Source organism: Mercenaria mercenaria, chromosome 8 (assembly GCF_021730395.1).
Source record: "Mercenaria mercenaria strain notata chromosome 8, MADL_Memer_1, whole genome shotgun sequence".
Classification (NCBI taxonomy): domain Eukaryota; kingdom Metazoa; phylum Mollusca; class Bivalvia; order Venerida; family Veneridae; genus Mercenaria; species Mercenaria mercenaria.
In genome coordinates this window covers 60,858,061-60,885,481 of record NC_069368.1, presented here as the reverse complement: position 1 = coordinate 60,885,481, position 27,421 = coordinate 60,858,061, and the positions used below count along the sequence as shown (strand labels likewise).

General features: G+C 33.0%; 1 protein-coding gene across 1 annotated transcript; it reads right to left on the bottom strand.

Moving 5' to 3' along the window:
• On the bottom strand, positions 1-27,421 carry LOC123566259 (uncharacterized). The gene is made up of 4 exons (XM_045360202.2): positions 26,799-27,421; positions 7,017-7,421; positions 3,538-3,732; positions 1-2,725 (listed from the first exon to the last, which is right to left on the bottom strand). The coding sequence occupies exons 1-4, from the start codon at positions 26,799-26,801 to the stop codon at positions 2,375-2,377; spliced, it is 954 nt and encodes a 317-aa protein (XP_045216137.2). The 5' UTR covers positions 26,802-27,421; the 3' UTR covers positions 1-2,374.

Sequence of the window (27,421 nt, the reverse complement as noted above, 5' to 3'; positions counted from 1 at the left end):
TCCTGTTTATAAATTTATTAGCAGCGCTTGTAAAAATAAATATGAATATGCAAGAAAATATGCTTTTTATCGCATATACAAAAACAACTTTGACAAAATTATTTGTTCACTGAGTGATATAACGTAAACAAAATCTGAAAAATTGATCCATCGGAAACACCGAGAACAAGACAATCTGTGAAAATTGCAGACTCGGTTTGATTGAGCCTGTTCATGAGCAGTAACGGAAAATGCAGCATTGTCCACGCCCCCTAAGACCGGCTTCAGCTTACCTTAATATGAAATAGTTAAATATGTCGTTGGTAGACAGCATTTTCGTATGATGCCATCAGCAGCGTGTACGCCGCATACACTTTTCACAACAAAAGTTAGTTAGAAGTGTGATACAAATTTTTATTTCATTATTGCTTATATCTTAATAGTAGATATTTTGCCACCAGAAAATCTCAGAGCATCGTTTGATCAAAGACTACGCAAGTCCTCTGAACCTATTTAATCGGTACCGATTAGCATAGCTACGGTCTTTAATGATGCAACACATAAGAAGTGACAATATTTTCATCAATCTCAGTATTCGATTAAAAACATTTCTGCACATTATGTGGAGAAATTGAAGTATGGAGATAGAGTGACTTCTGGCATTAAGGAAAAGCGTGCACAGTTCTCCGAAATCGATCAGAGTTCTACAAACATCATTTCCGTTTTCTCAGGCCACGTATTTAGTTCATATATTTCTATGTTTATTTGAAGGTGGTTCGATTCATAAATATTCTAAGAAGATATCGTTTCAATTAACAACATAATAAAAACGTTTCATCAAGATATATCAATGACGAGTTCTCCATAATTGCGCAGAAAAAGCAGAGAAAGAATCTGGTATAGTATTTCTTATCGCTGTATCTATAATTAGCTGAAACAGCATGTTGCAGTTTCGCTAATATGTATATTATTTTGTTTTATTCATTTCTTTTTTAATTTCCTTTGCTCCTGGCTACTCGTTCGGTTGACATATATTTATATCGACACTTGTAAGTTAAAACACATACCTTAAGTTTCTTTATTTCTCGCAAAAAGTAATTTTCTACTGTAATACATGATTTAGATGAATATTATCTTATGTTAATAATGAAGTTAATGTCATCTTTTCTCTCGATTTAATCTATTTCTGCTCTCTTTTTGAAATATATTCTAAGAAAATCTGTCATGACAAGAATGTCATTTGTAGGTGGTTCGAAACAGAAATAATCTAAAAAATCTAAAGAAAAGATAATCTGTTAAAAATATAATAAACAAGCTACTTTTAATTGATTTAATCACAATAAAGTGATATTGGACTTATATCACCTAAGAGGAATTCAAAAATGATGGTATGGTTGTATTCAAGAGGTATCAGATAAATACGTGTTACGATTATTATTGTTTGAATCCATCATTAGCGTTGATTTTCTATCCTATCGGTATAATGTCTGAGAAATAAATATATTGTTGAACTTTTGATATGTTTGTGTGTTTCTTTTTATAGTACTTAATGGTGAAATGAAGGGTAACAGATAAAGGCATTCACATAAGCTGTATATATTGTTTCCATTAACTACATAATAATTTACGTTTCAATACCATATATCTTTCTCAACAATTACGTAAAAAAGCAGAGAAAGAATCTGGTATAGCCTTTTTCCCGATTTTTCTATAATTATCTAAAAAAGCTGCTTGTGCATGAGGCAGTTGCGCTTATATTTATATTGTTTTGCTTTAATTATCTTTTGCTTAGTTTCCTTTGCTCCCGTTTTAATCTGGCCATTTGTTCGGTCGACTTATATTTGTCAACATTTGTCAGTTAAAACACATACTTTTAATTTATATAATTTCGCGCAAAAGGTAATTTTCTACTGTGATGCATTATTTAAATGTATATCGAAAATATTTATATCTTAATGATGTTGTTAATGTCATTCTAAAATCATCTTTTTCTCCATTCTTCTTGAAACATATTCTAAGAAAATCTGTCATGTGAATATGTGGACAAAAAATATGCTGTGTGTAACATTAAAAAAGGATGAGATGAAACATAAAAAGGAACTGTTTTAATAATGTGCTAGTCAGCTTAATAGGCTAGGTTTTCCAAAGCCTGAAATAATAAAGATTCGCTTAAGCATTAAATTTTTTGTCGGCTGATATTGCTTCCTTTTGTAGGATCATATCTTTAACCCTAGCAACATAAGACACAATATCTGATAATGTTATGGTTATTTGCTAATTATAACATACAAAGAAAATTAATAGGAAGCAGTTAGTTTAAATGTACCATATGCACAATTACAAACTGATATGACTTTCGTGTTTAAACTTTATGATAAGTAATATTCGTTTTCATTTATATTTTTTGAACTATTATATCTGCGACATGCCGCTCAGTAAGTGAGGTCAAAAACTTATAATGTTTATTCTGCATGTATGTTTTCAATGACTTTTCCCCGCCAATCCATTTGTTATACTCTATAGACATCATTTTTATATCTACTTTATCCCAAGGAATAGTGTCTAAAATTGGCTTCTCAGCACCCTCCACATCCAGGCTAAAGTAATCAACTTTTACTTGATTTAAAGCAAGAAGGATTGAATGGAGAGGAAAACACTGGACATCAATATATGGACCTTCGTCATATTCGAGCAAATCTGGCTTGATTACATCATCGCCAATTATTCTCCTTCTTCCGTACTTAACCTGAAAATAGTTCGTATTTAAGGCAAATAAATGTAATTTCAATAACTGATTACAGGGCTTAATTTGCCACTTATACAAGTGCAATTACTACTGTCTATGATATAAAAGTTTAAAGTTATACTAAAAACAACTTTTCTAACTTTAAATGTTTGGGTTTGTTTTGAATACCTTATTTTGTAAAGTTAACTTAGATTACCGGAAATAAGAAAAATACGGTTTTGTATCACACACAGTGTGCCTGTTTTCGCTTAACGTAACATAAGTTCACATTACAGTTTATGTATAGTACACACGTGTCGGGGTTGCGGCATACGATGGTATACTCCAATGATTAAGTAAATGAAGTCATTGGTTTGAACTTTACATTTCACAAAATAATCGTGCAAAACATTCGGAGCAAAGTCTTTCTTTTAGCAATATTGTCTTTATAACCGGATAACTAAACAGAAGTTTAAGGCTCTGGTGCAATGTTTATAGTAAATGTTATTTTTTTCATGAAAGGCTTTATATAGCATGCTGAAAAAGTCATATGTATAATGGGAAGAGGCAAAATTATGTCAAAAATCATGATCTTTGATGATACGTTTTGTTTCTACTGTTATTATAGTTTAAAGACAGTGTTGTCCAAGAATACACTTTGTTTCATAGCACAGACGAATTCGTTTTGTGAAATGCAGGGTAAACATCAATTTTCCGCTTTACAACGTTTTATCAATAAAATTTTAGCTCACTTAATCGTTACAACATACGATCGTAGATCCTACCAATAACGTTTGCTATACTGAGTAGAACATGTCAAACTTTCTACATACCATTGATGGATAAGGTTTTGTGCTGAGACAGGCATTTATGGTAAATGCTTTCCTGTGTTTGTTCTTTAGCACCTTGTACCACATCGGGTTAGCTTCAATTAAAATGCCACTCCAACTTCGAAATCTTTCGAAAAACAATGAATTCGAAAGAAATTCTCCGCTCTGTGCGCCACATTCTACGTAGAATCCTTTTTCCTGTATTTTAGATAAGTGTGAACAATTCACAAAATGCTGTATATAGAATATATAAATAAAAATCGAACAATTAATATGAAAAAAAATACAAAACTTATATAAGAAAAACTTCTTTCATAGATATTGAGCTTCAAGAATTATTTCAATAGGGAATAGTGTATATTACAAACCGTATCAATTTCTTTAGTATAAACTGACTTTTATATCTTCAAGCAATATGTTTATGTATCTCTAAACAGTTTAATACAAGTTTGAGGGCTGACTATACTCGTTGATCCACTTAATCAAGGTATTTCATTAACAGCCGATTAACTTTGCAAGATTCAGATAAACTTTGCATCATTTTGATTGTGTTCGGAGTGGGGAAGGATACTGTTGAGATAGGTTTAATAATAAAAATTTTGACGCAAAATTATATTGTTTTTCATCTGTTACCTGTTGGTGTTTGTTTTTTTTTTAGCTCAGAATGGGAGCTTTTGTGACCGCTTGGTGTCCGTCGGCCGTCGTGCTTCCGTCAACAATTTTTATAAACGTCTTTTTCCTCAAAATTACTGGGAAGACTTACACCAAACTTTACAGAAATTATCCTTGGTTGTCCCCTTTCAAAACTGCCAAAGGATTGGTTGCGATGGCAAACGAAAGGAAAATCTTAAAAATAGTCTTCTCAGAAACTGATTGCTGGATATTAAAACTATTTTATAGAAATGATCTCTAGGTGACCGTCTGCCAAAATTGCTTTAGAAGTTCTATTTCTGTGTTAAACATTGTCCTCAGGGGACGGGGCTTGTTTTCTTTACATGGCTATTTTGCAAATTTCAAAAATCTTCAAAACCGCTGGACAGATTTTGTGTCCATTACAGATTGATTTAGGCACGCTAAGCTTCAATACGCTCCTAAGCAACATATTTCCGAATAACCTCGGCATGGCCGATTTGTGACATTACCAAAATTCAAAAAAAAAATTAAAATTTGCTGCTATTTGTCATTAAATGCTATGTTTATTACCACAGCAACTTATGCTACAGTTTCTACTAAATTAGATCAAATTCATTTATGTTTTATGTGTGTTTGTGTGTGTGGAGGGGGTGAAAATTATAAATCGAAGAAAAACCTTGCGTATGCGATAGAGGCTGTATTTTTCAATTGGTCATCATGATTTTTTTCAGAATGATTGCATTGATATAATCTAGGTCGAGTTTGAACATGAGCTTGTGGTCAAAACGTAGGTAACTAGGTCAAATCAAATAAAAACCTTGTGTATGCGATAAGGGCTGTATTTTTCAATTTATTTTCATGAAACTTGTAAATGCAATAGTGGCTACATTCATAAAAACAAGAAATGTTATTAATGTGTTTAATTTATTATCTTTTTGTTTATGATACAGCCTTGAGATTTGGACGACATGTCGGCTTTGCACCCCGATCATAACAGCATAAAAACTTGGACAACGTCAGTAACCTAGAAAAAGAAATCATTACTCATCTTAAATGTTCTTAGCAACTGACCTACTGACCTACTTTCTTATTCTTTGAAGCTACATTAAAGAAATTTGTTTAGTTTTTAATATATTCCATGTACTTATTTTGAAAAATCTTTACTATGACATTCTCTCAAAGGTTTTTTTTTCTATTCTTTTTATTTGTAACTTTAGCAAAGAAATTTGTTCAACCGAGCATTAAAACTCAGGTGAGATATATAGGGCCCTCATGGCCCTCTTGTTAGGTTAATATGCTGCAATAGTTTTTAGAATTCTTACCATTATATTTATTATCGCTATCAGAGAAAGCATGTTGGAAAAAAACCTCCATTAGATTAGAGGCTTCGGGTCGTTTCCATTACACAAAATCCGTTCGTAATATCGAACTGTCAATACTGGCCAAAGTCACTTCATGAAAAACACCTGCGTGCGGCAACAACTTTGATCTTGTGAGTGTTTGACTCTAGTCAATACTTTAAATGATGGTTGCTGGATTTCTTCATCAGCTCAGGACTATTAATTTTTTTTTAATGCAATAGCTTTGATAGTAATCAAGGACCTAAAAAAACAAAAAAAAATATAATTGTTTTAAGCTACAAAAGACCAGAGCTCTGACAAAACACAAGTAAAAGTTTCATTTCTTTACCTGTCTACTAATCTTACAATTATTACCTATTGTTTGAAGTTTCAAAGCTTTATCTCTAAAAGTTTAATTTAAGAAAGGTCTGGCTGAAACAAAAACATTTCACAATTCATATGCAGATGTGTTGCGCCTTGTAAATGTAGCTTATAAATTATACGAAATACTAATCATAATACAAAATGTTTGACGGATCGATGCCTAATCATGTCTTAGAAATAATGCTGTTTTTCTCTTAAAATAGAACTTCACAGGTCGCTCAACACGACAAATATGAAAATTCCGCGGGCTCTTTTTGATTGAACCTGTTCATGGACTTAAATCTTGACAAAAGAGACGGAGGTAATAGATTTTTGTCTTGCAACTTGCCAAGTTGTACCTGTAACGTTATGCTTTTGCTGCTCTGACTTTGGAGAAATTCGAGTACATAGGTCAATTGACAATTCTATTATTATATCTTTATATGGCCTGATATTTTTAACTAATGTTACAGCTTATTTCTGCGTGAAAAGTTTGTTTTTTTTAATTAAGAAATAATTTATAGCAAAAGAGTGTTTCAACACTTATTTATGAACGATGGGTGGTTATACGTCGGGCGTAATAATTTTACGAGAGCGTGAACTTATTTGGACGACGTATTACTGTCCGAGTGCATTAATATTGTTAAAATATGGTTTGGGTATATATTATTTCGATTCTAATATGCCCTTAATGTAAAAAAGTAGATTAAATATAAAAGCGCTCTTTCTCGGTCGCAATAAAAACATTGACGTCGCCGCACAATTATGTGACGTCATTCTAGCGTAATAGTGTTTTAACAGAGTAATGCATATGAGAATGTCTAGTCTAACGAGTAGACAAGCTTGTAAGTAAAATTTACAATAACCATAATTTATTTTGAAACTAAAGTTTAAACTTTAAGTTTAATCCATCCTGTCATCGGGCAAATGTTTGCTTAAACTATGCCAACATGAACTTAAGGCAGGAATTACAATTAACTGAAAGTACTTCTAGAAACTTGTTTAATTAGAGGTAGAAAACAACAAAATCCTGAATTGTATATAATCGAAACTGCCTTAACCGTTCTTCAATATAAACTGAATAAGAAAAGAAAGAAATGAGAGAGGCAGCTACATGTACAATTAATCTAATGTTATAAATCTTACCGTATGATTCAAAGCTTCATCCACAAATGCAGCTTGGCCCTTTGAGGTGTCTCTTATGTGCGGGTTTTCCAAATTGTATCCAAGATCTGACGGATTTTCAATATAGTATCTTCTAATAAGTCCGAGTAGTAAAGGATCGTCAGCACTCACTTTTGCTGCATTCAGTGCTGACATGGCTGATTTGTAGTCAAACATCACATCACCAGATGTTTTGTTAATGTATTTTGTGTTAAAGGCCTTAATTTCGAACTGGTTTTGAATTTCATCTGGAGACAATTTTTCTTTGTCAGTCATATTATCTCTAAGTAGTAGAAATAGACTAAAAATCATCATAACTGTTAAAAGTCCCATACATACATATTTATCTGATAATCTTTGACATTTTATGGTTGTTGGTGACAATCCCTGAAAAACAGCAAACATAGGTATATTAGGATAGCATTAATTATTATTATATTAAGTATTTTTTTTTAGATTATATCATCAAAATTCCTTTATAAAGTAGTACGATTGCGTTGCTGCGTTTGGGAAATGTTTAATGACCAAACTGTAGCAAACATTATATTTCTGGGTCACTGATTTAGTATTCACATAAGTAAGGAATCCTCATGTCTGTTACAGAGGTACATACACAATATATTAATAATATTAATAATTCGCCTCGATAGCCTAGTGGTAGAGCCTCCGCTTCGAGTGCGGGTGGTCGTGGGTTCATTTCCCGGCCGCGTCATACCAAAGACGTGAAAAATGGTACAATCAGCTCCCTTGCTTGACGCTTAGCATGTAAAGGGAAACTGGCCTCTTCTCTCATACCCTCGTGGCGAAGAATTCCATCAGGAATAAGGTATTGAGAGTGATTAATATAAGTTGTAGAACTTCCTTCACAATCGACCAAAAATGAAATAATTATGTATAAATTAAACAATATATTCAGAACATGTATGCGGAATTCTTATAGCTGTGGTTCTTGGTTTGTCTTGATATAAAAAAATCTTAATAAATGCAGTGCAGTGTCTTAGAATATTGTTGAATGCTGCAATCATGTTAAATGTAAACGCGGGAACATAATGATGTTTGGTAATTTGTTTTAAATACGTATTAAATATATGAGTACTCATAATACAATGTTTATATAACAAGGAAAGAAATACTTTCAGTATAATCCTCAATATGCCACATCAAAACATTTTAAATTGATCCCACAGCAATATGAGCATCTTCCAGTAAGGTAAGATCCAATCCAAACAACAAACAAACAAACAATGTTGGTGCCAATTGATATTCATAAAGTTATTCAGCCCATTTCGCCTAAAAAAGGTTAACCCTTCTATTATTGTGACCCTTTTGATAAAAGGCATTTTGTTAATAAACTGTAAGGGGCTTTCGTGGCCGAGTGGTTAAGGTCGCTGACTTTCAACAACTTGCCCCTCATCGATGTGAGTTCGAAGCTCACTCGGGGCGTTGAATTCTTCATGTGATGAAGGCTTATGGAAGGTCGGTGGTTCTACCCAGGTGCCCGCCCGTGATGAAATAATGCACCAATGGGCACTTGGGGTCTTCCTCCACCATCAAAGCTGGAAAGTCGCCGTATGACCTAAATTGTGTCGGTGCAAAGTTGAACTAAAATGATAATAAAAATCTGGACGCAGTATACACGAGTCATGATATTTGTTACGGTAACAGTGCAAATAAAGTCACAATAGTATGTTTTCTCATAAAAAACATTCATTCAGTCAAAATCAGTGTTGGAAAATACCAAAACAAATAGTTGTTAAACAAGCAATTTATATATGAATTTGGACTCGGAAGCAATTCCTCTGGAGCTTTAAGCCTAAAAAGTCTTCGAAATAAAACAAAAACTACATAAATAAACAGGAGTGATGAATTAGCACAAGATCACATTGACCTATCAAATGGAAATTTCCAAAAAGGAAAGTAAATGTTTTTACGAAATTGCTACATTACTTTTCAAAAAGCAGAAAGAAAAAAAAATATATAAATGTATCTTGAAACTTTAAGTTTTCTTCATACGCGTTTTTGTTAATGTAAAATCAGGTTTATATAAGGATACGAGGAAAGAAGCATTATTCAATCTCAATTATTAAGTATCTAGCCATGTAATTAAAAACAAGTGATTGATAAATAAGAAAATGTTATTGTTTAATTCCATCACATTAACAAATAGAATATAGATTGTCACAAACAGATGACAAATAATAAGTTACGAAATAATTAAGTTCCATTGCAACACTTACTCAGCATCGAAAGATCTTAGAATAGACTCAGGGTTAACGAAAATATGGGTAAAGGTAAAAATAAAGTTAAATGTAGCATATAGGAGCATGTGAAAGAAATTCAGGAATCTTTAATGCTATACTTAGAAAAGGAGATTGGAATTGCATATAGACATGACCTGAAGATTTTAAATTCATTGTGCTCTAATTGATAATTCACTTGCTGACGGACATTTTGAACATGTTTTGTTTGTTTAGAGTAATGCAAATATAATTAAGGCTTATCCATTTATAAGTGTGCCAAACAGAGTTGGATGTTCTGAAATTAATAAATAACAAAATAAATCCAATGAAAACAGACACGACATACATTAGTTATGGTTGGTAGAATAGTCAATTCTATTCGAGTTGAAACAAGTTTTAACAGACTCAAGTTAACAGTCTTAATCGAACAAAGGCAGTTATTATTTAGCTTGGTTGCATTTTATGCTCCCAGAGGATATTTCAATTCTAAAATGGATATAATACCAGTCAATAATATAATATACAACCTTTATGAAGAAAGCAAAGAATGATTAATCCATGTCGATCATAGGACAGAATTGAAATTACCCATCAGGAACGGGATTTAGAGATAAAATATTATGATAATAATATAAGAATAAATAACTTATTGTTTGGTAGTGGAGAATGATCAAAGTTAACCACTATAAATATAGACAGTAGAATAAAAAAAATATTTTCTGGTATAAATATTCATATATGTTTAGATTAGCAAACTATTGTAAAAGATACGAACAAACAAAACATATTCAATAAGACACTGCTTTGATATCTGTTCTTGGAAACAATGTAAAGGAGCATCAATTTACAAAGTAGATATCCATTTACAAAGCTATTATATATAATAGAAGTTCATATTTTGACTGGTTTAATTGTTGTTAATAAGCTTGCTAATGGTAACAATTATGTATATGGAGATCGAATGGCATTAGTCAATCATTAATCTTCACTTATTGATAAATTTGTTATTATAAAGCAAAAAATAAAGGGATAAACTGTTTCCAATTGTAACAATTTGTATATTTAAGTGATAAATATTATAAAAAAGTCGAATTATCTAAAGATTATGTAGAATCAAGTTGAACAAATGAATTTTTAAATTTATTCAGGCATCAACGCTATCTTCACGAGAAGCGACGGTCAAGCTGGGAATGATAAGTAGAAGGTCATTAATAAATGCGGAAAAAATTAAAATTCAATCAAGTATCTATTCATTTTTTTTTTCAGATTTTGGACAGTTATATGCTGCCACTAAATCATAAACCAAATCACACTCTAGTTTACAAATAATGATAAATTACTTTCAAAAATGGTGCTGACGAAGGTAGTGCAAATTGATATTATGGTATCCAAGAATAATATTCAATGCTGACGGTTATAATTCAATTAAACATACATGGAAGCTTATGGAAATACCTCCGACTAACTACTAACTCAACCACTAGATACCCAACTAAGAGAAATTGCTTTCCAAATTACTGCTCGGTAACAGATCGAAAGCATGCGTTTGTATATTTGCAACCACCTGATAAATGTAACTCACAGACACATAATATTCACTTACTCGATACATTTAAAGTCAATACTAATATTTACAATTGTCCATTAGCCTCTTGACGAAATCATCACAATAAAAAAAATTACAAAAGTACTGGAACCAGTCTAATTACTAGTATAGGAAACTTTAAAGCTTATTTGGCTGCATTCATTTTAAATGAGACTTTAAAAAAGAAGACATTTATTAGATCATAAGCATATAGTAAAAACTAAATCAAATGCTCCACCAGAAGATGATATTCTTTTTATACAATTGTTATGTATGTAGAAACAGATTTATTACATTTATTACTGCAAACGAACTTGTAAATGTTTGTATAGAAAAAAAAATAGGAATGAGTTATATTGAAAACAGTAAATGTAACAGATAGACAAAAGAAATATTAAGGAAAAGCTTTAAATGATAATAATAATGACTTTAATACTGAAATAGAAATACAATGTAATTGATTTCCTTAACTTTTAACAGAAACAAAGAATTATGAAATTGAAAATTTTATAACAAATAAGAGGGGAAAAGAAATCAAAATACAGAAAATGAAGTGACAAATCAAGGTCGAAACGAAGGATCTGGTTTGTGGGGTAAATAATGTTACCAATTATTGCTCAAAAATATTACGTGTATTAGCGTTCGTTTAAGCAAGAACTGTGGTCGAAAATATCTAAGGTAAAGGAATCATTACTGTGTCCCTATCAAGTGATCAAGCAAAACTTGTAGCATAAATATATAAAACGTGTCAGCAAAAACAATTATCAAAGTCTGGTGATGATCTGGTGATAAAACAACACATTTTAAAGTAAAGCTGACAACAAAAAGGGCGGTTTTCTTGGGGTGCTGTAGGCTAGCATCGTGATATTTCGATTACATCACTATTAAATATTAAGTGACATTGCCAGGGAGTCAGGATCGATTCTCACCAGCGATCCTATTAGAAAAATGCGTTTGTACCTTTAAATAGATATAATAACGTACCAAGAGTACTACTCAAAATCTATGGTCTTTCAAACTAAATAAATTTTCAAAATTGAAATTTTCAATACAAAATGAAAAAAGATTTAATTAGCAGGAATAATTTGCCAGAAACACAGTTAAAATCAAAAAAGAAAATGAACGTGAAATAATCAATTTGGATGACTCTTTCGGACCTGGAAACCAGTTGGTGTAATATGTGAACATGTTATGTGATTATCCATATGGATTGCATTCTCCAAAAGAAAAAAAGCCAACTGATTACTTATACTAATTGGTAGAATATCAGGGCTCAAGCATAACAACGTACAATATCAAGAAAAAAAAATAACAAGTGTATCGTGCTGCAATATTGTTTAGTTTTCATAAAATAATGCTGCAGCATGCCGTATTATTGTATGATATATTGTTCACAGTATTAAGTCTCATTAATTCGAGGCAGAATAAACATACCTTTATTTCCTATTTATATTCCTAATTTAAGTAGTTGTTGCTGTCTGTGTATTCGTTTTTTGTTTTTAATCAATTACTTTTTTTTAAATAGAATAAAAATAATACAGACACTTTAGAGTTGCTGTATAAAGCTGCCGAAAGTGGGCAAAATTTGCTAAAATTTAGCCTTCTTGACAGAAAGTTTCCATAAAACATTTTCTGCTGGTTCTTAAGAAAACTTGAAATTCACAATCTTATGTTATAAATGGCTACACATTTTCCAGCTAAATTGTTTCATAGTTTTTTTTTGTTAATTTGTACTCGAAATCCCGTTGTCTATACTGCTTATACATTATATTTGATTTAAGAATTATATATCTTCCAAAAATGCATCAATATGTGTGCTTTACAACATTCATCAAAACAACTTTAATTGATTCATTAAGGGGAAATTGCACATTGTAACTTTTTAATATCATTTTAAAGTAGAAACTACACCGGGCATGAATTTGCAACTATTTTGTTTGCTATAAGTGAAACATTCTAGTTGTAGCAACGTCGCAACCATTATCATACACGTTTGTTATGGCACCCAGTTCAAAGGCGATGAGCTTTTATTTTCTCTCATTTGCTTATTTCCAAGTTTACTTCAATGAAGCTTATTTCTGTATGAAGAGTGTCGCTTTGAGTTATGGCCCGTTGTATTTTATATGCCCCATTCGAGAAGAAAAAAGAAAGAAAAAACAAAAGAAAAAAGAACAGATGTAATAAGGAATGGCATTTTCTGTCTGCCCGTAAAGTCTCAGTTCCGGAATTTTAGTTACAAAGCATAAAAGCTACAGCTCCCAAACTTTACATTATGACTGAGCAACACTTGCAAAGGAATCCTAATTTTTGCAGGGTCAGTAGGAAAAAATTCAAGGCTACAATGGCGTGGAGACTGAAAATGACTTTCATTTTTTTCATTAAGTGCAATGGATATGGCTTTCAAACTTAAAGTATCGACTAAATACTACTAGTGACTAGTGACTTCTTTTCATGAACCATTTGATAGATATTCATCATTATTAAGTATAGTCTTTTTTATTTGACCTGGCGGGGCGGAGTTAATCTCTCACTTATGCAAATAATGGTAATCTAAAAAAAAAACGAGTAAATTAGGTTGAGCAATATAACTGTTTAATTCCGTAATCTTCGGTAACCAAAGATAACATTCAACGCTACATTGGTTACATGTACTACATACCCTGCACAATAATGTAATGAACCGTCGCGAAACCACGCCCCGCTAGGTCTAATAAAATGCACTATATTTTCCCGATTTGTTTTCAAATCTGTTGCACTTGGTCCATTTAAGGGTCCATTCGAGCTAAAAAAAAACCTTTAAAATCCCTCATAAATCCCGTGGTTTATATTTATTAAACTTGGTATGTATAATCATTTAAGGTCCTCCCTAATATTGTTCAAATAGGTGCACTTTGCCGGATTTATGTTTTTGTGTGCTAAATACATATATTAGCATTCATGATGCCCGCTCTCACTGGACAATATGGAGAGCGCTGATCTATGGATAAATGAGTCAAGAGAACGACCAACGAGCACGGCATGTTCTCCGTGATGATTTTATGAAATCCCATTCTCTATACTGTTTACACATTATATTTGATTTTAGCATGGTATAACTAACAACAATGCATCAATATGTATGCTTTAAAACTTTCATCAAAAAACTTTAATTGATTCATTAAGGGGAAATTACACTTTGTAATTTTTTAATTTAATTTTAAAGTAGAAACTACATCCGACATGAATTTGCAACTATTTTGTTTGCTATAAGTGAAACATTTTAGTTGTAGCGACGTCGCAAACATTACCATACACGTCTGTTCTGGCGCCAAGTTAAAAAGCGATGGACTTTTATTTTCTCTCGTTTGATTATTTTCAAAATTACTTCAATGAAGCTTATTTCTCTGTGTGTATTGTGTCAAGGCCTCCGGTAAATCACTTTTCTATCTCGAAGGATGGAGGATGATAGATTTGAATTATTTCGGAAAGAAATATGACTCTGGTTGTGATAATTTACATGTCGCTTCATTTCTGAGAAATAATTTGTTAACGTTGACAAAATTTGTCAATTGCGTAAGAAAGAAACGATAGTGGCGCTGCAAATTTGAGACTAAGCAGAAGATGTTATCAATTTTTGTTTGAACTTTCCTACATAAATGTGTACTGAACGTAATTATGCATGAGTATAATGCGACTGAAAAGTGTCGCTTTGAGTTATGGTCCGTTGTATTTTTATTTGCTCCATTCGAGAAAAAAAATAAGAAAAAAAAAAGAAGAAAACGGATGTATTAAGGAATGGAATTTTCTGTTTGCCTGTAAAACTCAGTTCCGAAAATTTAGTTTCAGAGCATAAAAGCTACAGCTCTCGAAATTTATATTATGACTGAGCAACACTTGCAAAGGAACCTAAATGTTTGCTGGGTCAGTAGGAAAAACTTCAAGGCCACAATGGCGTGGAGACTGAAAATGGCTTTCATACTTTTCATAAAGTGTAATGGATATGGCTTTAAACTTAAAGTATCGATTAAATACAACTAGTGACTCTTTTTCATGAAACAATTGTATTTCCCGATTTGTTTTCAAATCGGTTGCGCTTGGTCAATTTAAGGGTCAATTGGCTTTTTACTTGCTAAGAACATGTTTGTACTGGGACAGAATCAAGGAACATAGTTTACACTGCCCGCTATTAATTAGCTGAAAAACTGTTGAAGAATGGCGTTACCACCCCCACGCCCCACAAAAAATAAAATAAAATTAAACAAAAATAAGCCATTTCTTAATCAGTGCGTCATTTATTTATCTGAGATAATCTAGTCATTGTAAGTTTGTCAGGTGAACAACTAAGGGGGACTATGGCCATCTGGTTCCTTTGTACTTTCAGTTTCTTGATCCTGTATCATAGGGATTACACCCATCATCCACATACCTCCTCCCACTATCCGCCCTTGTATTTCTATTTTAATTCTCATTTTTGATCCAACAAATAATCTGCCCCTGTATTTCTAAATTTATTTTTAAGGTTCTGAATCTTGGATCTGTTAATTATAGCAAAAGGGGAAAATAAATGTGTCAGATAGGAATTTTCATTTGTTCAGTTTGGGTGCCCAATCTCTGACTTAGACCTTGAATTAATTGCTAAAACACAGAATTGCCGGGAGACGGTTGCCATCCTAAATATTTTTTTTTGTGAGAAACCCGGAAAGAGGCGTTATCCAGATTTGCTCTTATGACTTACATTAGTAGAATCGGAGGACCTAGGGAACCTGAGTTTAGGATGTTAATATGTAGCCGTTGCAGAGGGTGACGCTCTATATCGGACCAGCATGGGGACTTTATCATCATTTCAATCTTAATTTTGTCCATTACTAGGTTTAATAATTAGTCTGAGTCTGTTTAAAGAATATTCACGCATTAAGTTTGGACGCCAAAACATTCACAAGACACGGGTTGAGGCCATTTCTGCACAACTGATGACCCGTGGCAAGGCGTGAGTTGGGATAGCTCTTGATCCTCACATCAGTGGGTAGAAGCTCCCTAGGGGACTTTGGAAAGGACTGGTTGCCGCTCTTGTGGGTAAATGTCTGAGGGAACTGCTTAATAGCAGGAATACACTATTGTGTTCTTGAGAGGATAAAATTTGGTCTGATACTGTTTTTCAATTTTTTACTAGGTTGAAATAGGGGTTTCAGCCCTTTCCCATGTTTAATCTCGTTAACGTTGAAGAGAGGGTATCCCAATTCAGAAGACAGTGGCCGTTATTCAAAAAAAACTCTTGTTTAGTTGGAAATGAACCCGGGGCTAGAGTTAAGCCAAGGTTGACGCTAGAGACTTATAACAACATACAGGAGGGCCTTTCTGGACATTGAGTTTGTTGTGGACCCAGGTGGCTGTTGTAAAGTGTAACGGTTTATAAGGCCAAATATTGAGGTACTTCATGAAAAGTCTTTTCTGCTCGCAAGCGGGTCTCAAGAATGCTCTGAGGCTGTCAATTTTAGATTGCCATTTTATGGCTGTTGCACAAATGAAAAATGGAATTAAAGTCTGAAAGAATAGCTTGACAGCGTAATGGGGCCATGTGTTTTGGATGGGATCAGTGGCGGATATAGCGGGTGACAGTCGCTACCCACTGAAAACTCTTGTTCACTGCTTCCAAAGACCTTAAATGTCCGCGTCGTTCCAGGTGGCCGTTGTAGAGAGGGATATTCCAAGCCAGACATGTACTTTGACTCCGTTCCTAAAGATCTTGACTGCAGTATAAAGGAGGGCCTACTAGACCCTGTATTTTTATGGAATATTGTGGCTGTTGTACACGATGTAGGTAATGGGGCCCAGCATATTTGCTTTTTCTAGGATAACACTCAGATTTCATCGTAAAATATTAGTTTGAGGTTGTTTTACACGGTCTTTGATCAAACATATATTTCGCATATGAAGTTCAATTTCTTACCTTGTTTTTAGACTTCAACGCACCTAAGATTCACTGTTTGTTTTGGATAAACAATATAAGTCGGACATGTCGTGATTTCATTTATCATTCATTGCACTTAATTTTACCTTTATTCTATAACTACAATTATCTGAAGAAGCATCTTAGTGGTGTTTAGGTATATCTGTAACAGTATCAAATGTGGACAATGAAGCGTTTCATCATTTCTGCTATCTCGAAAGAATATGACATGTGTGCTACTATTTTCTCTGTTTTCTTTATATTAGATTCCTTGTATTTTGAACGTTTTTGTTGTTTATTCAAACAAAATTAAGTATCAGCGTACTGTTTACAAGAAAGAACGTTTGAGAACAAAGTTATCAATTGCTCCTTGCCACTATCACGATCGGTGTTTTTTTTTTTTTTTTTTTTTTTTTTTGACAAGGATACTGAAATAAAATAGAACCTTTAACGATCTTTACTGTAAGATCTAAACATTGCAAATCAAATTTATTTGCCTGTTAGGTACTCGAATAGTGTTTGAAAAACTATATAATCATGTGCATAGTCATTACATTGTCAATATATTATTAATCATTCTGTTTACAATAACCTTTAGGTAGAACATGATATGTATCACTTAATACTGTACATTATATGTCACTTATTCTTTAGACATATACGTGTATGTTTTTCAGACACTTCTGTCGTTCATGTAGAGCTTCATTTCAAACTATGCTTATAATTGTATATGTAAACGTTTTTCTAGCACTTAGAATCAATATTAACGTGAAATAATGATGCTTTTGATGTAATTGAAATAAATTTCAAAACGAAATATACTAGAGGTAGACCGATAGCTCAGTGGTTTGCACACTGGCCTTCCAATCCTGAGATCGGAGGTTCGATCCCCGGCAGCTTCTCGGGAATTTTCACATACGCTTTTAAGTGTTTCCCACCCAACTAGAAGTGCTCTGGTCAGGAACCCAGGCAATCCTTGCGTGTATCAGTGCTATACACTGGGCAAGTTAAAGAACCAGGATTTTTGACTTTAATTGTAGTTTTAGGAAGTCTTATTTACAAATTTAAGAATTGGGTTTCCCCATTTTCAACGTGCACATTGATGGTAAATGTTTCTGAGACAAAACATCAATGCAGTTTAAGTATTAATTATGTGGTATGTTATCTATTTCAGCAACATTTATTTTTCAATTTTATAAATGCATCTATATACGTATAACTATGTATATATAATATGTAGATTTTACCTACCGTTGCTTTTGGTTATGTTGCTTTAATGTTTGAAAACATTCTAATATGTTGTGATCTTTATTTATAAACTCCTATTTCAAAAACAAATATCTGGCATAAACATTAGAGGTCAATCGTACAACGGAACATCATTATAAACTGGTTTATACAGCGTACCGAGATACTTTTTCCGATGTAACTCTGAACACACAAAATCAAGATAAATGTCGAAAGTTTAGGGTATTCAAACCCGATGTAAGCAGCTATCAGTATATAAGTAGGTCCTGCTGTGTGCCGATAATGTTTTATAGAAATGATGTGAAATGAGAAAAACCATCATTTATTTTTCGGTAACAATGTATTGCTTTTTGTTTTTCTTCTTTCGTGATAGAGCTACGTGGGTCTCTAAAAATGATGGACGCATATATTCCATTTTGTATTGCCTAGTAATACCACAGACGAATAGATTATCTATTTCGAAATCAGTGTCGTTGGGTGCCAATATTAAACTACAACTGCCAATTCCTTGAGTATAACTGTCATATCGTGTAAACGCATCGTGACGCCAGGTTGTATACATTATTTTATTCAGTGGTGTTGCTGCAAATCTGAGATAATGTAGATCGAAAATACACATTGTATGTTATTTCATGGAAATAGTTTTTCAAAGCATATATCCCCTAAAAAACATCAAAGCCTGTGTGATGATATGTGTCTAATATCAATCCTTTCAAAATGACAGAGGTGCCTATATTAGTGTTCACCTTCAAAATTTCGGTCCCTGATATCTAAGAAGTACTGTCTTTACTACTCGTTTTTACAAAAATGAACATACCGTTAGGCTTTTGTAACGCTCTACTCATAAATGTGTACATATAATTGCAGACAATATTGTGGAAAACAACACGAATGATGCATAAATTAATACACTGTTAGTTCGTACATGCGCATAGCACTTTACCCATTGTATGACGTATTTCTCTAAAGTTTGCTGAAAATATTAATCTATTCTCAGTCCCTTATGTTCTGTTGTAGAAACTGAATAATCAACTTCATACGTGTGTGAAGTGATATATATATTTTTTTTGATGAGTTTATTTGCTGCTCCAGGAACAAGCTGATTCCTCAGAATAAGTGATATGCCTATCCAAGAGAATGTAGGCGCCGTAAGTTTCTTCAGCGAAATAAAGGTTTGATCACAGATATCTCTTGCTTTTTTAATTTAAGGATCCCAGTTCAACCGAAGAACTTCTATATTTGTTCGGGCGTGTGACCTATATATAAGACTGCGATCTATGTATGAATAGTATGGTCGCTTTCTCAGAAAAAAATGTATCTTATAATCATAATTTGTATTAGGCATTACTACATAACGAAATGTTTCGCCTATTTAGGTTTAGGGCTAAAGCTCCCCCGACACTCAAATTTTAAACTGAATCGTGTTGTCGTCCTTGAGAAAGACGGCCTGGGTATAGTATGGTGCATATCCTTGGAAAACCCAAATTTACTCCTTAATGGGTCTGAGGCTATTTTCCAATTTCTTTATTAGTGTTAGAGCTGCAAACCTAGCCTCAGACCTAATGTTAGTTGGACATGGTAGCTGTAATAGACATGCTAGCCGAGGTCTGGGTCGGGGTCGCCATAAGATCTTACAAGAATAGATTTTTTTTCTAAGAGTACCCAGAAGTTAGAGTGGGACAAGACAGCCATTATGGAATGCGTGAATTTATTTCTTTGTTTTACTGTTCATTAAAACGAGAAATAACTTCCACTTTCAAAAGAACTCAAAAGAACCATTTTCATGAAAGTGCCTAGGTCACAAGACCGTTACGTAGGGTGTACGTATGGTTTTAAAAAATCGTACGAGTCCACCAGTTTTAGAATACTTGCGGTCTCTGTACAATAAAAGAGACTGGTCGCTGTACTTAGGGCCCCGGACGATCTTTCGAGGAAGCAATCGTAGGATATCCGTACGGACAACGCAGATTAGTCGTGCGAAATTGGCAAGAAGCCTGCAGAGTGTTTTTATACCACATTGAATCATCATGAATCGTAACGCCGCAAGCCCCTTGTGGATATCGCACGTCCTACGCACGGTGCTCTTAATATCGTACGGACATTATACGTTGACCGTGCGGGTCCCCTGCGATAGATAGCCGTGTGAGCATCGACAAGCCTCGCAGTTTTCCAAATCCGAACAGATGTCATACGATGCTCCTACGAGCTCTTCCAGGCTCGTGCGGTTCCCGTAAGGAGCTCTTGTGAGCTGCGCCCGACATAGAGAATCTCTATGAGCTCGTAGAGAACTCGGGAGCTCAGTAAAACATTTTCACCGAGTTTTTGAGTCCACTACGAGCTCAAAGAAATTCGTTGGACGCTCATATGAGCTAACGATATCCGTACGGACGTCGTGCGAGTTTGCCAAAATTCGACTTAAAACCTACTTGTGAGGAGGTCGTAGCGTTCTTTTGACCAGTGTATGAGTGTAAACCCGTGCAATATTTAAATAACTAATAACTCTTTCACAATAAAGTGTGCGAATAATTTTTGCATTACGGCATTTTTTTAAAGACGCTCGTGGCTGTTTCGCCATTTTTTCCGCATAAATATATTTTGATGAAATGCTCTGTATTACAAGACCATGTTATAATGTATTGAAAAATGATACAAAACTACTAGGTCACTAGCCATAATTCAGTTTTATTTGTGCCAGATATGATGCTATTTTGAACATCTTTCAAATTTTCCATACACCTACTAGGTATTTCAATAAAGTACAATGACTAGTATAAATTTGAAAGCTAAACAGAAAACAATATTTCTAGTGGAGACATGCATAGAGAAATTAAACGAAATTGATTTTGTAAAAAAGAGCAATAGTTGTTCAGCAGACCTATGGGTATTTTTCATATTTCCTCATATTTTTGTCCATCTTAAGTTGGTATTTCTGCCATTTTATCAGGTTTCTCAAAAGAGAATTAAATAATACTCTGCACATGTATTTGCTGATGTCTACCTAATCTAAAAAAGAGAAACGTTGTAGATCACCATCAATTACAACGAGCTGGGGTGTGGCGCACATTTATAGAACACAAGTTGGAACGAAATACGTAATCAATTTCTATTTCAAACAGTGGCATATATTCAGGTAAAATCTTTGACAGTATTCTGTTATTGTCCTCAGATTAAGGCAAATACAGTTAACAAGATGGTCAAATTACCCTAGGTCGCTCACTTGAGAAACGTCTGGAATAAATTCACTATTTTTAAAGGAAGAAACAGAGAGGAATCATCCGGCTACTGTATCCTTAACCTTTAACATATTGATCTTAAAAGCTATAGGGGTCATTTACTACATTTGGCCAATCACCCAAATAAGGTTGCAGGTTAAAGGATTCTCAACAAATGCTACGGAAACCCTTTTCAGTGTTTAGACTTCAAAGATTTGAACATGGTAACTAGAAAAATATCATATTATCAAACAGCAGATTTCAAAATAAGCGGTTTTTTACTTGTTTCTTAAGTATTTTGATGGCATAGATGTAGGCTTTCGTCCTTCTCAGAACTCAAATACGGATGTTAGGTATGGGTTTGGTACTGGGATTAGGAACAACCAGATTGGACGGAGTTGGGGTAAATATCGATCTTTCCGGTAGAACTACCGCGAGAGCCTTTAATATTCTTGCAACTCCTAAACCCAAAATTTTGCCAGTTACAAATTACACGTCCGTTACAAACTTAAGGATACATACAAAAATAAGATTAACCTGAATAATATGCAAAGAAATTTGAAACACAATGTTCACACCCTGGCGAAAAAACGAAACGATGTAACACCTTGCGTAACGTCTTTAATCGCTCAAGAACTATGCTTAAGTCATTCTTGTACATAATTAAAAGAAGCTGACCTACATAGAGCATAGACATTACTGACGTGTATTTTCTTAAATGGCAAACAGTTGCAACATATTCTGAGTTTCTGTCACATTTAGACATACATTTTGTCAAGCGGATATAAACGAGTAAAGGAAACTAGATGTTGGATCTCATATAAGACTTAAATGCATGTTTTATAAAATGACACAATATAACATGCACTAAAATTTATAAAATCATCAACGGAGAAAATATGTTATTTATACTTTTGTTACTGTTTCTTGTATTTCAGGGATATCATACTTGTATGTCAGATCAAAAATAAAATATTATTGCGTTATTTCCTTTAATTTAATAGACCATTTATTGTTGTACTATTGGGACCTTATTAATCAAAAGTTGTATTAGATTTCAAAATGTTTGCAGTTAAAAACACCTCAGCAAATATTTGCTGCACACATGTCCTATTTTAAGACTTTACATATTGAGTAGATAATACTGGTCATATTCAGGTAATGCTCATACTTGATAATTTGTGTTTTATTTAGAAAAATATTAGATCTAATGGGCATCATGCTTTTTTATCATGCCATTACTATAACAACTGTCTGATAAAGCCTGTCTGAGAAAAGCAGCCTTTCTCATGTCATTGACTTGAAAACAATTTATACTGTGTAAACCTATAATGAATTCCGAGGACATAAGCATGTGTCTGTCTTGCTTTTAAAAATTAAAACGCCCTCCTACTGCACTGAAATATGTCTTAAAAATCCCAAATGGTATAAAACAACAGCGAAAATCAAAGGCTAACCTTGTGTTTGGTACCCGACATCTCTGTTCTGCAGAATGAATAATTTTAATTTGCTGCCAAGCTTTATTCGAAGTTCGGTTGCAAGACGGATACCCATTCTCACCAAGAAAACGTTAGACATGATTTAAAGGCACTCCCCAAAACGCCGCATGGCAGAAAAAAGGCTTTTCCTTTTCCTCGATGATTTAATTAAATAGCATTCTATCCCACATGCAATATTCCTTGATGTGCAGAGGACTAAAATCCTTGTAAATTGACTCATGTACCTAGTAAGGGCGCATTTATCAAAAATAATTAGGTAAACATGTCTTTTAGCAGTTATTCTGAAAAACAAAATGGTGTCGTTTTGGGAAAAAAAATATAAAAAAATAAAAAACTAAAGAAAATTATTCTGCCGCTATGTTTTGCCCTTTATGTTGCATGAAGGTAAGATAATAATTCATGGCTAGCCTCGCTCCTTCCAGGACCATATCTAGCCTTGCCTGAGAAACACATTCTCAAAAGACAGTAACCTGTTATTCTCTATGTATACGTTTCTACTTTAAGATGAAAGATACAAAACTCGAAAACTGGTGTCTAACATGTTTTCAAAGTTCTATATTCTTTCGGAAAACGTTTTCATTTTTGTAATAATGCTCGTTTTACACGTGTTACTCAAAACGTTCAAATACTAGCTATTTTGTGCTCTTACTAATATTGGAATGTTTTAAATTGATAAATTTTATGATTAATTGATGACATCTTTACAATTATACAATATGCAAATTTCATAAGTAATACGATGTGAATCTGATGTAAATATTAGGCGGTTTGTATCAAATCGTTATATCTTAGGGGTATAGATCTTATGTATCAAATCTTTATCATATCTCAAAGCTGTCGTTATGCAAGGTACGTATATTTCTAAAACGCCTTTAAGTGCCTTGTTTTCTTTTGGCAGCGATTAACACAAAATAAATATAAATGTAAAAACGGACGATACTTTTATCTAGCATCTTGTAGAGACTTACCCTAAGCCTTCTTTACACAACTGAGACAATCCGTTTATATAGTGAAATTGTTGAGTAAAACCGTTTCTTGATCCTAATCCTGCCCATGTTATATCAGTGCAGAGGAAAAGAAACCTTTCTATGATAAATGCCATGTATGAAAATAAGTTATGCATACAGTCTTGAAATTAATTTCTTCGATATTTTCATATTTCTAGATATTTTTCCCATTCTTTGACGCATATGTATGGGTAGTTGAGATTGTTCTCTTTCCAGCAGTAGCCTTTTCAACATATTTCACCATGTGAAATTTTGTGGGTTTTGACTTTTTGAAAAAAAAAATCGTCCATTTGTTGACAAATTTCACGACAAAAATGTCCTACTTTCCCCAGGGCAATTAATCAATTATTTGATCTTTACATAGTTTTGTATTCAGGTTGCTAATCCATGTGGCAAGTATGCATGCCTTGTTCATGATAAGAGGTAAAAAGTGCATAGTTTGCATGAGGTTCTATGTCAATAGTCACCTAAGCATATCATAAAGTCTTTGCGGAGTTGTCTCCATTTTTTCCAAATATTGCATCCAGGGTCTTTTTATTTTCAGCTCAAATAACTCATTTTCAGGAAATGATATTTAATAATTTTTTCAGTCCTTGTATTTTGATGCAGTTAACTAACTACACATATATTTAATATAGATAGCTCCTATTTGAAGTTTGTATTTTCAGTTACAATGCCTCACAATGTTTTGTGATATGGTGTATGTAAACGAGAGAGAAATAAGTATTTGTATAATGCATGCGGATACCAATAATAAATTGGTAACCAATATAAATGAATAGGTATGCACGTACCAAATTATATCAGTGGAACACCCACTCGTTGACCAGAAAGCGTGCATAAAGTGCATATAAACGGTATTTCATTTACCCGTCTACGAAATTATAAAAATGTATCTACTAAAAATCCATATAGAAATAAAATGAACGTAAATATAAAATATTTAGTTGATAAGAAGGGTCCAATAGAAACATGTTAAGCCTTTTAAACAAAAGACCTTTACAACTTCATGCATTATTTCAGTCATGCATGTCTAACGGGAAAAAATACATATAAGGTTACAATTAAGACATGAATGATTTTCATGAAGTTTTTGTGAGTTACAAAAATGTTGGATTCACTATGCTCAGTCTGTAAAAATCACGTTATCGTTTTGGCATATAATATATGTTGCATCTATTTATAAGTTTTAGTCTCGTTTCGGAGGATTCTTCCGAAAAAATCCGAAGATGCGGGTTCGTAAGCAGTCGGAAAACATACTTTCGGTTTGAAATTGGCATTCGTTTGTTTGTTTATTTGTTGGTTATTGTTGAACATATTCCCGACTACTTGGTCAGATCCGATGCAGTGGGTCATATTTTCAGTAAATAGGAAGTCTCAGCTACAAACTCTGGTTTCCATGTAATACTCGCTCGGATGTTAGTAGTAGTGGACCTTTAAAACATGCGTTTTTTTACAAGTAGCCAAGCGATTACGTCTTAATTTGTTAAAGCCATTCAGATATGTATAGAAAATCTACATCACCATTTTCTTAATCAAACAATAGTGCAAAACAGGGATACCAAAGTTCTACTTTACTTTCTCTCTTTACGGTCAAGGAAAATGATTGAAATAACGATATTGACAGATTGTTTATAATCGAAAACATTTTTTTTTGTTCGCAGACGACAAAATACTCTCTGCCCAAACACCAGAAGCCTTGGTGTCTAAGCTCAATGGTCTTTATCGAAACGGGTTAACAAATTACATACAAAAATGGTAATATTTGATCAAGGAATACCTTTTAATTTCAAATCAAAACTAAATAATGATGCAATAGAAGTGTTGACTAAATTCAAATACTAAGGAGTAAAATTTAGAGCGGAAACTTGTAATGCAAGCAAAAACATCCAGCGCAACATTCGAATTATGCTCTTTATAAACCTATAAAGCATTCTACAAAATTGTTTCAATGCTTGTCTACTGTGCAAAAGATTTTGGATATGAAGAATCAAAATTATTGAGTACGTTCATAGCAAACATTTACAGAAATAACTCATTGTTAAACAGTCTACAATTAAGACGGTTTTTAGGGAAAGCTTGGCTGGCACCAAATAAAAATACAACGAAACATTATACTCTTAATATGTTGTCTAAAAATAATTCTAAACAATAATCTTTATATAAAGGCTGAAAATATCTTACTGTAAAAACGTTCTTTTTCCCATTAAAATGATGCTAATGATCGAAATTTGTATAGAGAGGAAAATAGTATTATCATCAAATCAGTAATATCAAATCAATCCTCAACAAAAGAGGGTAATAACCTTCTGATTACTTGAAATACTTATTAAATTAATTTCATCGTGATAAAATCGTGATAAAATCAGAATGCAAAAATGTCTATAAGTACAATTGGTATTCAAAAACTCAAGTAGATTCTGTTTCTAAAGCATTTATAGTCACGAGTTTGAAAAAAAAGGAACATTATCTTAATGTTATAAATGCAAATTTAGACTTTTCTTTCTCGCATTATATCCTTGCTATTGAAAAATACTTAGCATATACTAGATAACGAGTTTAATTTTCTTATTGCATTCCCATGATATTATGATTTATGAAAACCATATCTTAAACTATTTCTTTGCAAAATGGCAAACACTTAAAAAATTTAAACATTGAGGTTTAGCAAAAGTACAAAAGAACTGAACAACTTGTCAAAGTATCTCAATTTCGCAATTCAGTATTGTAACTAACTTAAAAATCTGTATTTTAAAATATTTTAAAGAAGGTCATTATAATTATAATTGTCTGACAGCCTTCTCCGAAACATTTTAAGTAATGTGACAAGTTTTCTTTTATTTCACATGATTTGCAATTGTACTTATATATGGATATGAATGTTTTATGCGATTTTATGCCCAATACAGATTATATTATGTTATTTTTTATATGTTTTGTTGTCCCCAGAACTAAACATCTAAAGCTATTTTATGAAAACAGAAAACAGAATGAATAGCAACAAACAAAGAAGAAAAAGTCTTAAAAAGATAGCAAAAAGTACATACCATTTTACTCTAAGGACATAGACCGAGCAATTCAAACACAGGTGAATGTCTTATTGTATAATTTCTCAATATGCCAAATAGCCAATTTTTGTTTACATTCCCCAATATCAGATGCGCACTGGTACGTTTTTATGTAGCTAGCTTGTTCGTTCGATAGCGTTTATTATAAGACTTTTATACATGTTTCCTCTACCTGACTGGATATACGTAAGTCAATAAGTTTAAAAATTAATGTAAACATGAAGAGAAAAACAAATGAAAAAAAAATGTCCTCTCCTGTTTATAAATTTATTAGCATCGCTTGAAAAAAATATGATATAAGTAAACGTTGATGTGACACAGTTACAACGGCAGAAAGCCTTTTCGTACTATACAATCAGCAACGTGTACACCGCATACACTTGTTCATAAAAAAGCTGGTGAAATGGATGATAACATTTCAAAACTACTGATATTTTGGTAACAAAATTGCCTTTGTTTAATTAATAACTTATGCAAGTCCTCAAAAACTTTTTAATCGTTCTTGTTAAATTAGATTCATTCTTTTATGATACGCCGCATAAGAAGTGAAATATTTTCATAAATCTCTATGGTCGATGAAATACGTTTCTGCACAACCTACG

Coding starts and splice junctions, on each gene's coding strand:
- LOC123566259 (XM_045360202.2), bottom strand. Junction 3,733..7,016: donor ATGAAGCTTTGAATCATACG/GTAAGATTTATA, acceptor TCTAAAATACAG/GAAAAAGGATTCTACGTAGA. Junction 2,726..3,537: donor CAAAACCTTATCCATCAATG/GTATGTAGAAAG, acceptor AACTATTTTCAG/GTTAAGTACGGAAGAAGGAG.